This window comes from Odocoileus virginianus, chromosome 18 (assembly GCF_023699985.2).
Source record: "Odocoileus virginianus isolate 20LAN1187 ecotype Illinois chromosome 18, Ovbor_1.2, whole genome shotgun sequence".
NCBI classification, from domain to species: domain Eukaryota; kingdom Metazoa; phylum Chordata; class Mammalia; order Artiodactyla; family Cervidae; genus Odocoileus; species Odocoileus virginianus.
In genome coordinates, this window is record NC_069691.1 from 2,491,124 (window position 1) to 2,505,299 (window position 14,176).

The 14,176-nt window shown below is 40.3% G+C and overlaps 1 protein-coding gene across 5 annotated transcripts in view; it reads right to left on the reverse strand.

The window, feature by feature from the left end:
- The window catches only part of MELK (maternal embryonic leucine zipper kinase), a 70,623-nt gene that overhangs the window by 17,505 nt on the left and 38,942 nt on the right, over window positions 1-14,176 (reverse strand). For all 5 annotated transcript variants that reach the window (XM_020878222.2, XM_020878220.2, XM_020878221.2 and 2 more), the window contains 2 exons: window positions 11,717-11,803; window positions 4,016-4,144 (listed from right to left, as the gene is read on the reverse strand). In XM_020878222.2, the coding sequence (XP_020733881.2) occupies window positions 4,016-4,144; window positions 11,717-11,803 (216 nt within the window). The remainder of the gene's footprint in view (window positions 1-4,015; window positions 4,145-11,716; window positions 11,804-14,176) is intronic.

Consider the following 14,176-nt stretch of genomic DNA (forward strand, 5'->3'; position numbering starts at 1 on the left):
AGAAGTCAAAAGTCTTTAATTCAAATTATTAGATAGGAGAATCTCTGACTCTCAAATAAGATGCCTTGGAATGTTCTTATGTTATATGGCTAAGTAGCTTATCATTATCAGATAATCACTACAACACCAGACAAATGACTCCTTTGCAAATCCACAAATAAGCGGCTCTCTGACAAAGTAGAAAATGGAAGGGACTCTGAAATAAAGGTTTCTTGGTTGGAAGAACATACTGAGTAGTTAGCAATTTCTACTAGGAATAAATTAGCCTTATGAAACATCTCCTGGAGACAAGATATTGGGATCCTATGTTAATAATGCCACCAGAGTCACTTATTTTCCTTCATTCTTCTTCCTCAATAAACTGTGCTCAGTTGCTCAGTCATGTCTGACTCTTTGCAACCCCATGGACGGTAGCCTGCCCGGTTCCTCTGTCCATGGCATTCCCCAGGCAAGAATAGTAGAGTGGGGATCGAACCTCCATCTCCTGCAGTGGTAGGCAGATTCTTTACCACTGAGCCACCTGAGAAGCTAAATAAACTAGGAACGCACTAGATATACCCTAGATTCTAAGACTATGCAGTATCGTTGGATTTTTTATTTTTCTTTCCTTCAACATCTATTTAGCCTGGTCAGGCAACTGTACTTGAATTTCTCACACCCCCAAAATCCCTTCTTTTCTAATTTTCTAATTCAAGGACAAATCTTCTCATATCTAAACTATTCAAGCAGACAATACAATCCCCACCACTAGTCTTTCCACCCTCTCAACCAGTGATGACAGAGTTCTCCAGGGTTGTCAATTTCCATCAACTGGAACTAGTTACACAGAGTGCCAGGCTGAGAAAGATACTAAAACTTACGTCTGGGCTCAGTGGGGAGAAGCGCAGTGCTGTCTGAATGAGGGCTACATCAGGGAGTAAAGGCACACACACACCCCTGACTGAGTAACCCTATATACAGATGGTGAATTCTGAAAATCAGTCAAGTCGGTGATTTGTCATTGTCATGGCTTGCTCAAAAATCCAGTTTCCCATTACCTATAGCATAAAGTCTAACCCTCTGACCTGGCATTTCAAGGTTCTCTACAATCTAGCTTTCAGCTACCCTTCCAGATCACCCATTCTCTCTCTCTCTCTTACTTTTCCCCCTTGAACTCTATTTTAACCAAACAAATCTAATCATTGTCAAAAGAATACATCAAGCACATTTAGGAGACTGAGTTTTTGCTAATTCCATTTATCTTGCCCTAAATTCTGTGCTCCTTCTTTTCTGCTTCCCTAAACTTAACAATGGCTCCAGTTTGAATCACCATAGTGATCATTCCCATGCTCTATAAAGCCCCTACCATACATCTCTAGCGCTTACCTGGTACCCACCATCTACTATGATGTTGTGTTATTTATATGCGACTTGCCTCATCTTATCTGTTAGATAGCAAGCACTCTCCTTCATATAGACTGTTTCCCGAGAGCTAGCACAGGGCGTGAAAATGCTAATGATGCTGAAAATATGTGGTCTTTTTTGTGATTCTCAGATCAGATTGTATTATCATTTCACTGAAAGTGTCATTCATTGATTAATAGTTCAGAATTACTTACTTTTTTTTATAAGGAACACTCTAGAGAAAAAAAGAGCGACTCTATCAAGGAGGAGAATAGCAGGAAGAGACTATATAGCTTGCTTCAAGCCTTAGTGAGTTGCATAAAGATCAGGGAGAAAAAAAAATTTGATTTCTACTTCATTTCTTGTCATTAAAAACTCTCTTTATTGGCTATAAAAATTGACTCAATAATATAAATGCCCAAATAATTAAATTATTGGGTAAATGCTCATTAGATGGAAGATTAAATACCTTCCCAGATCATTTTTACTTGGATACCCTATGACTCATATAAGCATATCAATTGAGACCAGGCCAATCCAGATATAAGAAAATCTAATGGCTCAGGAAAATGTCTAAGACCTTTTAACTAGGGTGTCATAAACTCAAAAACTTAGGGAGTTCCCTGGCAGTCCAGTGCGGTTAGGATTCTGCACGTTCACTGCTGAGGGCCTGGGTTCAATCCCTAGTCAGGGAGCTAGGATCCCACGTGCCACACAGTGCAGCCAAAAAATAAAAAATAAATAAAATAAAATTAAACTGAGGTTTATTATAAGTATGGAGGTATCTAACATCTCTCTGAAATTAGCTTGATCAGAAGCAAAGTTTATGTTTTTGCGTCCTCCTGAACCCAAAGGTACCGACTTGAGTATCAGACTTGAAAGAGTTCGCTCTGTAAGCAGGATGAGGGATGGGATGATTCATGGAGTTGTAGATAAAAGCTCTGCCTGGGCATGGAATATTCACCAACCCAGTATAACCGAGAACAGACCAGAAAAACAGCTCACCCTTTGCTGTCCACCCGAAACTATCACAACACTGTAAATCGGCCATGCTCCAATACAAAGCTAAACTTTTTGTTAAAAGAAAAACAGCCCAGCAGTAAGATTATCTCACTTTAGAGATTTCTTCACACAACAGCCCCTTATACTAACACTTTCAGTTTTTAATTTGGTCAAAAGACCAACTAGGGAGAGAAGGGAGACAGGTTAGGTCTCCCAGGGACAAAAGAACCACTGGACATGCAGCACATGATTGACAAGTGCCAAAGAGAGGTCTGCATGCGCTGTTAAAGGAGCCGCCAGGGCTGCGGGTATGGGTGGATTCGACAAAAGATTATGAAAGGGGTAGCATTTGAAGATTTTTAAAACACAGTTTTGAGAGCTAAAGAAAAAGATATCTGGGAGGTAGGAGGGAGATTCAAGAGGGGGGAACATATGTGCGCTTACGGCTTATGCACATTGTTGTGTGGCAGAAACCCACACAACATTGTGAGGCGATTATCCTCCAATTTAAAAAATATCACTGCGCTCACACAATCATTCGGGCGATACTGGATTCCCGGGTTCCCAGGCAGCACAGCGATTAAGAATTCGCCTGCCAATGCAGGAGATGAGAGAGATGCAGGTTCAGTCCCGGGGAGATGATCCCCTGGAAGAGGAAATGGCAACCCACTCCAGTATTCTCGCCCGGGGAAGCCCCACGGACAGAGGAGCCTGGCGGGCTACAGTCCATGGGGTCGCAAAGAGTCAGACACAACTGGGAGACTGAGCAAGCATACTGGATTCCACGGAGAGGGCACACTCCCCCTCTCTGAGAAGAACAAAAGTACAGTTTTCTAGTGCTAAAATCATTTACACTGCAACCTGAACTCAGGGAAGGAAGATTATATCACAAAGCTCCACATCCATGCGGCAGAGTATTTGGAAGGCAGAATTTTAAGCCGTGGGAAATACAGAGAATCACACAGAAAAGAGACAGGTGAGCACTTAGGAATGACGCAGTGCTTCCACACAGGTGAGGTTTCTCCGCCATTCTACACATTCATGACGAAGGAAAATGAGACAAAGGCCACAGAACAGAAAAAAGTAAACTGGTTACAAGTCATACGAGAGATCTGAGTTGCATGAGCAACATTGACTATTCAAAACATCCTAACCCCCTAACATAAATAAAAGAGTATAAAAATATTCACTGAAACACTTCATTTGCATAAAGCATATGTAATTTGTCTTATAATTTACATTAGATATAAACAAGCATACTAAAAAAGACTGGGAAGACAGTAAAATATAAACTATTTTATCTATAGGTGGCAGTAACTTTATAGATAAATTATATTCTCCTTTAGCATATCTGTGGCTTAAAATTATTCTACAACAATCAGGAGTTACTTTCATGGGAAAAAAGGAGGAAGGGAGAAATTTTGCTTTTAATGCCATGCAGACATTCAAAATTTTAGCACTCAAGCTGAGAATTTCTCGTTTCCCTTAACAGAAATATTTAAATCACAAGACGCCTTGCCTCCAGGTCCTTGACATCAGCAAAGTTCACCTTCCTGGAGTGTATTCACTCATGAACAGTGAGCACATGGCAAGAGTGGATGGCACTCACACAGAAGGTTCTAATATTCACCTTTAGGTTCATGACTGGCGTTGAGCTGGCCTGTCCACAGGAAGAAAGAAGCCTTAAACGAACCGGTTTTCCCCGAGCCTTCTTGGCTAGGAGCAGAAGGTAAGTAGCCGTGAGGTGATCATACTGCCACTGGAGAAAAGAAAATCCAGTTGTTTAGAAGACTAAACTTTCTTTTGACATCATCTTTATTTTAAATTAATATTTTTCCCCAATGTCATGACATTCAGAATTTAGAACTTTTTTTTTAAGCTTTAAAAGCATACAATGAGAAACAACAATCCCCTACACCATACCCCACACACAATTTCCACTCCCTAAAAGGTACCACTTTTTAACACTTTCAGTTATTTTCTCTGTATTTCTAAATCAATTGATTATACAGCTTTAAATTTTGGTTTAGCGTCAGATATTGTCTCTAGCTTTCTTACTATGGAAAAAAGAAGCTCTATTTAGCTCTATTTAAACTCCTTCCTTTTCCCGCAACATATCTCCTTCCTGTACCCTCCTACTATAATTTTATCACAATTTTTAGTTAAATCACATTTATGTTATTATAATAATGAAAATAGTCCTTACAACTAAGTAAAGGTAATGTCCAAAATATTTAATTGGTACCCTGACATCAATCAGAACAGAAGCCAAAGGGTGAGTAGAGTCCGGGGGAACCCCTGCCACGCCAATTACTAAACTTTTTAATTACTGGATGAATGGGAGGTAAGCTTTTTGAGATTCTGCATGTCTGATAAATGACTGCATGCTGCTCACACACTTGATTCTGGCTTGGCTGGGTATGGAATTCCAGGCTGACAATAACTTTCACAGCTTTGAAGGTACTATCCCATGGTCTTCTCACATTAGTACAGTTACCGAAAAATCAAGTCTTTCTGATTCCCAAACCTTTGGGTGTGACCTTCTGCCTCCTGTCTCTAGAAAATCTGGATCTCCTTTTTCACCCCTAGTTTTCTGGAAGTTTACTAAAATAGGTTTTTGTGCAGATTTATTTTCATCCATTTTGCCAAGCCCTAGTTACTTACACTTTCACTTCTGGGATATTTTTTCTCATACTGTTTCTTTGGTTTCCTTCCCCTCCTCTGTTTTTTATTTTCCTGCAGCTTCTATTATGTGTATGTTGGACCCTTCTTACCTTCTCTTCTCTTTGTGCATCTATTTGTCTTTAGGTTCTACCTTTGAAAGATTTCACATTAACTTCATTTTGAAAAATGTCTACTGAGCTTTTCATTTCTCTGGTCATATTTTAAATCTTCAAGAGCTATCTCTTAAAATGTTCTTTTTAAGTCATCTTATTCCTATTTCGAAAAAGAAATAGCTTCTCTTATCTCAAAGAATAGTAATTATTGTTTCTTAGCCATTTTCTTCCACTCCCTGCATTATCTGATTTTTTCTGAGTATCTATACTTTTGCTTCACTCTCTCCCCGACCCCATTGTTTTGATCTTTGACTTTCATGTTAGAGGATGTCCTCAAAGGTCTGGTGACCTCTGGCTGATTGTCTCTAGAAGCAAAGAGCATACTACACAGCTAAAAGACTCTATGTGTAGTTTGGGGCAGTTCATTACCTTGGGGGCTTCTCTCTAACACAGCAGTCCCCAACCTTTTTCACACCAGGGACTGGTTTTGTGGAAGGCAATTTTTTCACAGACAGGGATGAGGGGAGGATGGTTTCTGGATGATTCAAGCACATTTATTGTGCACTTTATTTCTATTATTATTACACTGTGATACATAATGAAATAATTATACAACTCACCATAATGCAGAATCAGATTATCTGGTATTAGATTCTAATAGGTATGCAACCTAGATTCCTCACATATGCAGTTCACAGTAGAGTTCACATTCCCATGAGAATCTAATGCTGCTGCTGATCTGACAGGAGGAGCTCAGGCAGTAATGCAAGCGATGGGGAGCAGCTGCAAATACAGATGAAGCTTCACTTGCCACTCTCCAGCCTGCTGCTCACCTCCTGCTGTGTGGGCTGGTTGCTAACAGGCTATGGACTACACCAGTCTGTGGCCCAGGGGTTGGGAAGCCCTGCTTTAAGGTTAACAGGCAGAATGTTGAACTCCCAACCATTGGTATAATAGGTCTTCTCTCTTGGCTTTTCCCTAAAGATGAGTCTCCCAGTAATTTTCCCAACCCCACTGCAGTTAGGATAAAATTCTGATCCCAGCATTCTCAGAGCTGAGTAGGGAAGGGAGTTAGAGATGGCGGTTCACTGTTCAGTAAGGGGACTGTGTGTGTCAACGCATCCATTTCAGAATGGCTCATCACCCCCACCGGAGCTGCATCTGATACAAGAGCATGTCTTGTTCACTGTCCCTCCAGTCTTCTGCTGGAGGGGGGGAGGTTATCATACAGCACAAGGTAAAGAACGGGACCCAGCAGCCTAACTGCTCCTAACAGAGACTCCAACCAACCTGACTCCAGAGGTTCCTGGGACCTCTGGCTCCTGAGCCTTTCTGGAGGTCCAGGGCGCTAACAATTTGCTTACTGCCTTTTTCCACTCCACGCACTCTGCTTTCTGTTTTCTCCAAAATGCTAGGTCAGCTGCCACTTAGCTATTTTATAACTTCTAAAATTTTACTGACATTTCTTTTATCTCCTCTTTCAATCTTTTCATTGTGAAATGTTTGCCTTTTTATTCCTTTATTATTATTTTAGTGAGGTTTTAGGAGGTGTTGAATATAAACATGTCTGTTCAATCTTCGTGAAAAACTAAAAGTTTCTAAATAATGTACTCAAGACTAAGAGACTCTCTGCCCTGTAAAAGTGTTAAAATTTAAAACTAAATAATATTTTATGCCATGTATCTCTCACAAAGGGGTTATGTCTCACATGTCATCTCTCATATGACCCAAAGAGGTCTACTATCACCTCTGATTTTATTAATAAGTTTTATCTGTTAACATTTTAGGTAGCCACAATTGTAGTATATGCTTTGAAATTTACATAATGGACAAATCAGTCTAGTGGAAGAAGTGTAACACTGTGATAAATTATCATGGAATGTTACCTTTCATTCAGATAGGTTGGGGAGAAGGAAGGATGGGAAAGGTTTCATGGAGAAGGTACTTGGAAACTAGGTGACAACTAATTCTCTACTCTCCAAAAGTTATGTTAAAGATTTTATTTATTTAACTGTTTATTCATTTATTTATTTGGCCGTGTGGCATAGCTTGTAGGGGAGAAGGCAATGGCAGCCCACTCCAGTACTCTTGCCTGGAAAATCCCATGGACGGAGGAGCCTGGTAGGCTGCAGTCCATGGGGTCGCTAAGAGTCGGACACGACTGAGCAACTTCCCTTTCACTTTTCACTTTCATGCACTGGAGAAGGAAATGGCAACCCACTCCAGTGTTCTTGCCTAGAGAATCCCGAGGACAGGGGAGCCTGGTGGGCTGCCATCTATGGGGTCGCACAGAGTTGGACACGACTGAAGCGACTCAGCAGCAGCAGCGGCAGCATGCTTGTAGGATCTTAGCTCCCCGACCAGGTACTGAATTCTACACCCCAGGAAGGAAGCACCAAGTCATAGTCACTGGACCACCAGATAATTTCCACGTTAAACGGTTTTGTCGCACCTTCCACATCTATGGTCTCATGTGTGATAAATGCCTTTTTTTCCCCATTTTTAAAGAATTATATTAGAAAGTTTTCTTTTTAGCAACTAAAACACACATCTTCTTGAATCCCTTGGTTCCTGATGTGTACCTTGTTGAGCAAATCTAATACTTTTCTGCAGCAGCATTCTTCAAATATTCTTCAGACACAAAGAAATTGTGTCTCCCTGTACCCTCAAACTTATACACAATATACCCTAAGACTTGTATCATCATTCTCCAAATACTGCTGAGTCTTTCAAACGTCTTCTACTATTTCTGTATGTTTCCATTTGTCCAGTATTTTCTCTGCATAAAATGGCAAGTATTTTATTACAATATATGTTACTGAGTTTTCATTTACATGGGGGAGGATAAATAAAACCTATTAGATAAATGCCTTTTTGAAAAGGATGCCATAAACTGATTAGAGACAACGTCTCAGAAATAAGTTGCCACTTGCTTGTTAACAATGGCTAACCCAGGCATTGTAAACAATACTGGGAAAATGCTGAGTTTCAGGTGGAGTTTTCTAAACATACCTCAGAGCTTAATAATCATCCTGGAAACTCTCTATTCCCCTAGGCAAAAAAACATCCTTTTAATAACTTTTTTTGCCATAGCCATTGCATACTACTTATTATGATAATATGCACAGGGGAGTTCTGTGTTTAATAACAGATAAATCAATGCATTAGTTACGCTTTCCAGGTGATGTCAATCCTCAAGTCTAACACAACCAATGTCTCTCTTATCTTTTAAGCAGCTCCCTCTTTAGAAAGTCAAATGTCTGAGAGTAAAGCAAAAGGTTTACCTGTTATAAAGAAGGTTCTACTTCCAGGAAATGAAAAACATTTTAAAATCCCCAGTTATTGTTCACGCAAACCAAATGTTAAAGGAAGGCCTGGGCGCCTTGGCTGAGGACAGGCAGCTACTGGATCACAGAGCTTGATAAACTGAGGGACGGCTCAGTCTCCTTCCCCTGACCTTGCTCCTGGGGTGTAGTGGTGTCGTCCTGAATTAATTCTCACAACCACACAGGATTATGACAGACAGTGAAGGGACAGCTCACGAAAGAGCAACTGCCCGAGAAAATCCTGAGTGCATATTTACTGAGCCTCCTTCTTGGACAAGGAAGTCAGGCAGTAAGGCTTTGAAGGTAAGCAAGTTTGTTCTACGTGCAGAACAACACCTGCTGAGGCTGACGTGTCAGCCAAGACATCTGTCTTAAGCGCATGAGAAACAGCACGTAAGGAAAGAGTAAGACAGAACAGTCTCCAGAAAACAGGGTCTTGAGAAAGGAACAACATTTATATTCCCACAATGGGGCCCTCAATCTTTAAACCTCCGTCACCAGAATACAAGAGAGTTTGCACCACAGGGATGAGGGGAAAGGATCTGTCTTTGTCTGCAGGTCCTCGTGTGCACATGGGACCTTTAGTCAAGTTCCCCAACCAGATGACTGGCTGCTCCACAATCCAGAGCCACTCACAGCTGGAAGACGAGGGAGAAAGTGAAGAAAGCAATGAACTGGAAACTCTAGAACCACTGGAGGAAATCTCAAGAGGGTTAAAACAAGATGGCTCAAAATCATGACACATGAGAGATTCTCACTTCCAACACAAAAAGCAGTTTAAGAATGCTCAGGTATATAATATATAAGTGGTAGTTCCAAAAGCTGAATGTTTGTGAATAATATTCTCTCTCTTTACACAAAGATCAGCAGCTCCATACCCAGCATGGATCACATTAAACTGATCTCTGTCCTGTCTAGCTAGCCTGAAAACTAACAGCAGAGTGCCCAAGACATCAGAAGAAAAAAAAAAAAATTAACAAACCATGGCTGATCTCAAACCTGGTTTTCCCAAGGCTCTTTAAACTGGAAAGTACCTAGAACCAATGTGAATTCTCTGAGACGTCCCAGACCAGGATTTCTCAAATTCAACACTGTTGATAATTGACCTGGGTAATTTGTGGCCAGGGCCTATTCTGTGTACCATAGGATATTCAGCAGCATCCCTGGCCTTCACCCACCAGGTGACGTTAGCTCATACACACACCCTAATTGTAACAAGCAAAGATGTCCCTGGAGGGCAAAACCCTCCCAGCTGAGAACCACTGACTCAGACCAGTGCTTCACGATGAATCACTTGGGTTCTACTAAGATGCAGGTTTTGATTCAGTAGGTCCAAGGTGCACAAAGTGAGCTGCATCTCTAACAAGCACAAAGGGACGCTGATGCTGCTGGTCACAGATCACACTTTGAAGAGAGGAATCTAGAGTAGTACCTCCCAACCTCAGTCTACATACTGCAATCATTTGCGAAGCTTTTAAAAAATTCTGATGCATAGGCCACACCCCAGGTCAATGAAATAATAATCTCTGGGGTTGGGATTTAGGCATCAGGATTAAAGTTCCTAGGTGATTCCAATGTTCGGCCAAGGTTTTGAAGAGGTTGTCTACTCATCGCTAGGACTGGAAAATAAGTACATGCCCAGCTTTCAAGACAACTGAGATGATTTAGAGAGATGTAATACAGAAAACTATCTCTATCATGCTTCATTATATTGCTTTATAATTCCTATTTCCATTTCAGTTTCAAGTGTGAAAATTATATGTAGAGACCACACAAAGGACACTATTTTAAAGACTTTTTACCCAAAGATTCTTGACGTTTTGAGTATGTTACTTTTCCGATTCAGATTTTAAAAGTTTGTGAATCTCCTGCCAAAGTTTTTCTGCATAAAACAACATGATACATGGGATTTGCTTTGAAATGTCTTAGCTACAAAGGGCAGATGGAAGACAGTGCTGGGATATAGATAAAACTGGCAAAACGTTAATACCTATTCATTAAAGCTAAAAGATGAGTACATGGAAAATCATTATTACACTAGTCCCTCTATAGATATTTGAAAATTTCTATAATAACAATTGAAAAGCAATTTCTTGAATCCAAAATACAGCTTTCTATTAAAGATCATCCCAAAGAAAAATTCACGTTTATATGAAACTTGTCTGTGAAAACTTCAAATTTTCACTGTAAAAGACGAAGGACCTGGGACTTCCCTGGGGGTCCAGTAGCTAGGACTCCTGCTCCTAATGCAGGGGGCCTGGATTCAATCCCTGGTCAGGGAACTGGATCCCACATGCCATAACTAGGTGTTCTCAGACTGCAACTAAGACCTGGTGTAGCCAAATAAATAAATACTTTAAAAAAAAAAAAAAGAAGGACCTGACACATCTAGCAGCAGTTCCAAATTTTTGCCATTTCCTTTCATCCCACTGAAAAAGTAAATTATCACTGTTTTCCAGATATGTTCCATTTGTCTGATATTGTCTTTCAAAAGACTTACTGTGTCATTCAAAAGAATTCTTTCCTGTCTCCTCACTGAAAAAACTTGTGGCTTAGCAAAGCTTTGGTTAGTTCTTTAAAAAAAAATCTGCTTAAGGCCTTTACCTTTCAAGTTAGAAAAGAGGAAAAAGCAAACACAATTCATAAAAACTGATGAAAGACATGGTACTGAACCAGGAGGTAAGGTGGGTGCAATCCCTGCCCATCATATCAGACTGTACTCAGAGACAGCCTGTTTCCAGCAGAAACTACATATAAGATCTAGTTTTTAAGCATCTGAAACAGCTAAAAATGACCCAACACCAGAAATCATGATAATCATCTCATGTATCTGGTACATATGGCTGGGAGTGATGCGATGCTAATGGGATGCTTTCAGGTAAAATGAAAGAAAGCTCATTGCTATGGCAGAATCACACTTCTGTGTTAAAGAATTTAAAGTTGTCAGAATTGGAACTCTGAAAATTCTCTGGACTCATTTGATCTCTTTCTTAATTTTTCTTCCACTGTAATTCTCTTTGTTCAACCTCATTTCTAAAGAGAATATCTAGCAGACATCAGAAAAGAGTTGAAAATATACACAAACATAAACTAAGTGCAATATAGTATTTTCACCTGGAATAAAATCTTAGGCCTGAAAAATGCTATACTATTTTTAATGTACTGATAAAACAAAAAAAAAAGATGAAACAAAAGATAATACTTTCAAATTCATGCTGTATTACTTACCAGTGAAATTAAATCCTCCATAGTTTGCCTGTTGTTTCTGTGATGTACAGAAAGTTCCGTTACACAATCTTCATCAAGGTGAATAAGCTAGAAAAAAAATTTTATCGATTTTATTAACATTAATAAAATATTTATGGCTTTGAAACCTTTAAATTATGACAATTACCTTGTAAAATCAAATGCCAACATGTAAAAACAACACGAGTTTGTCAAACTCTTAGGTAAGAATAAACATCCTCCACAATTTTTAGATGTAAGCAGATAACAATAGGCAGTTCAAGAAGGTGATGAGGTCTCTTCCCTAGCTCTTCACGGCCCCATCATCATCTGACCGACGTCTCCAATTCTGCGGTGCAGCCCAGGGGCTCTATTCTCTTCCCCTCCTGCAACACAGGGACCGGCATTTGCACCAAAGAGCAGTCATCTAGGCATCAAAAACTAGTGGCTGCACAAAAGACCGCGTAAACAGTGGGTCAGCTTGTAGCAGATGGTCTCCCAGGTTATGTTTGGGTTTGGCGCAAGCCAAGGAGCCCTTCTGACGGTGCCACAGATGCCGTACAATCGTCATTATGACGAAGGTACTGGCAAAGCACAAGTGTTAGAAGGAAGAAGTAATACTGCCTCTACACAAACATTATTTTGATTAAGGACAGAAATGATCCAAGTAGTCTGACCCCTGCATGATAAGACCTCACCAGAGACGTGACCAGAAATAGGTTCTCAGAACCAAACAAGGATCACTGAGAATGAAAAGGCAGGCAGGGTCTGGCCTGTCCCTCCAACAGGAGTTCAGAAAATCACATAGGAAGAGAATTATAAGGAATGTAATTATAAAGTCATATTTCCAATGTAAGAATTCACTTCACAACAACCCCAGTAAGTAAGGTTTCACTTTCTACTTAGTCTTCATCTCCAGAACAGCTGGGATGGCTAGCTTCGTCCTCCTCCCCTAAGATTTGTCTCCTTCTGATTCCTACCCACTGTGAACCAGTACAATCCGACAGCTGACAGGCTTTAGAAGTAGACGACCTTGGTTTTCATCATTTTATCACAAAAGAACTGTGTGATCTTGAGCATGTTATTACGCCGCCCTGTAAAATAGAGATGGCACCTGCCATGTAACGTATGCAAGCTATGTGGAGTACCTAAACGAAGAGGCCCTCAAACAATGGTGAACTATTTTTACTAACAGTCTTAATTCTATTTCCTCTTTGGTATAAGAGCCTTTCATAAATTTGAATATTCCTATTATCAGCAACCTTTCTTCTCCAAGCATTCTCTTTTCCAGTCCCTTTAACCACTATTTCAATGATTAACTCCTCCCAACCATTCTGGTCCTTTCTTTAGATCATAGTTCAGGTTGTCACTGACCCTCAAGATCCAAGAGAGGTTTGCCCAGCAGAAGGCAGAGCACTGCCATGACCTCCCCTTGTTCTGGACACCACAGTTGTCACAACAGACTCAAGGGAAAACCATGCTGCCACCATGAAACTGCAGGGAAACGGTACAAACAATGACCTGCACGACTGGCTGGTGCCTCACGGGCTATGGAGAATGTGGAGACCACAAAGGTTTATACTCATGGTTCCAGGAAAGTCAACAATGCCACAAGTAAGTTTTCTCGTGATTCTTTGACCTTAGCAGTTCCCCAAACTGTAGATTCCCACTTCAGGAAGAACTCAGACTCAGAAGCCCAGACATTTTACAACTCAGCTGGCTATCTTCTCGTTGATATCACTGCTCAAGCATGAAAGACAGGATTTCTGGGGTTCCCACCATGACCTTAGGTTACTCCCATAAAAACAAAAACCTCTCCCCACAGCCTCTTGCTCTGTACTTTCACCACAGGGTATGTGGAGGAAGGGACTTGACGCGGTCTTCTCTGCTGGGCTCTTAGACTGGAACGAATGAAAAGAGTGGGACAAAACACCAAAGTCTGAAAAACATGGCTTCTCAAACTGGGTTTTTCAAACAGGTTCAATACTTTAAGTACTCTGAATTCTCAGCCACACACGCTCCAGTTAAATTAAATACAAAAATGTGTACCAAAAGCTAGCCAATTATTTTGGATTATCCGTGCCTACTACATTTCCTGTTCAGTAGGGCAGAAAATGGAACTGAATATAACTTCTATTTTATACAATACTTGAGTACTAAAGCTACGTGTGAAAATGATAGAAGATCATGTATACAGTTACAGAATAGCATCTCTACCTTAAATATCCAAGTAAATCTGAATTATTTTTTATAGTTCACCCTTGATGAAAGACAATACTGAGGCAGACAAGCGAATACTTCAAAAAGCAATAATCCCTTATAGCTCTTCTGTATATAACTCATTTGATCCCTGCAATAGCTCAGTAAGGCAGATATAACAGATGAATGACATTGCATTTAAAGCACTCTATAAATGACAAAACATAATCCAAACATACAGAAGAGACTGACATTAGAATACCC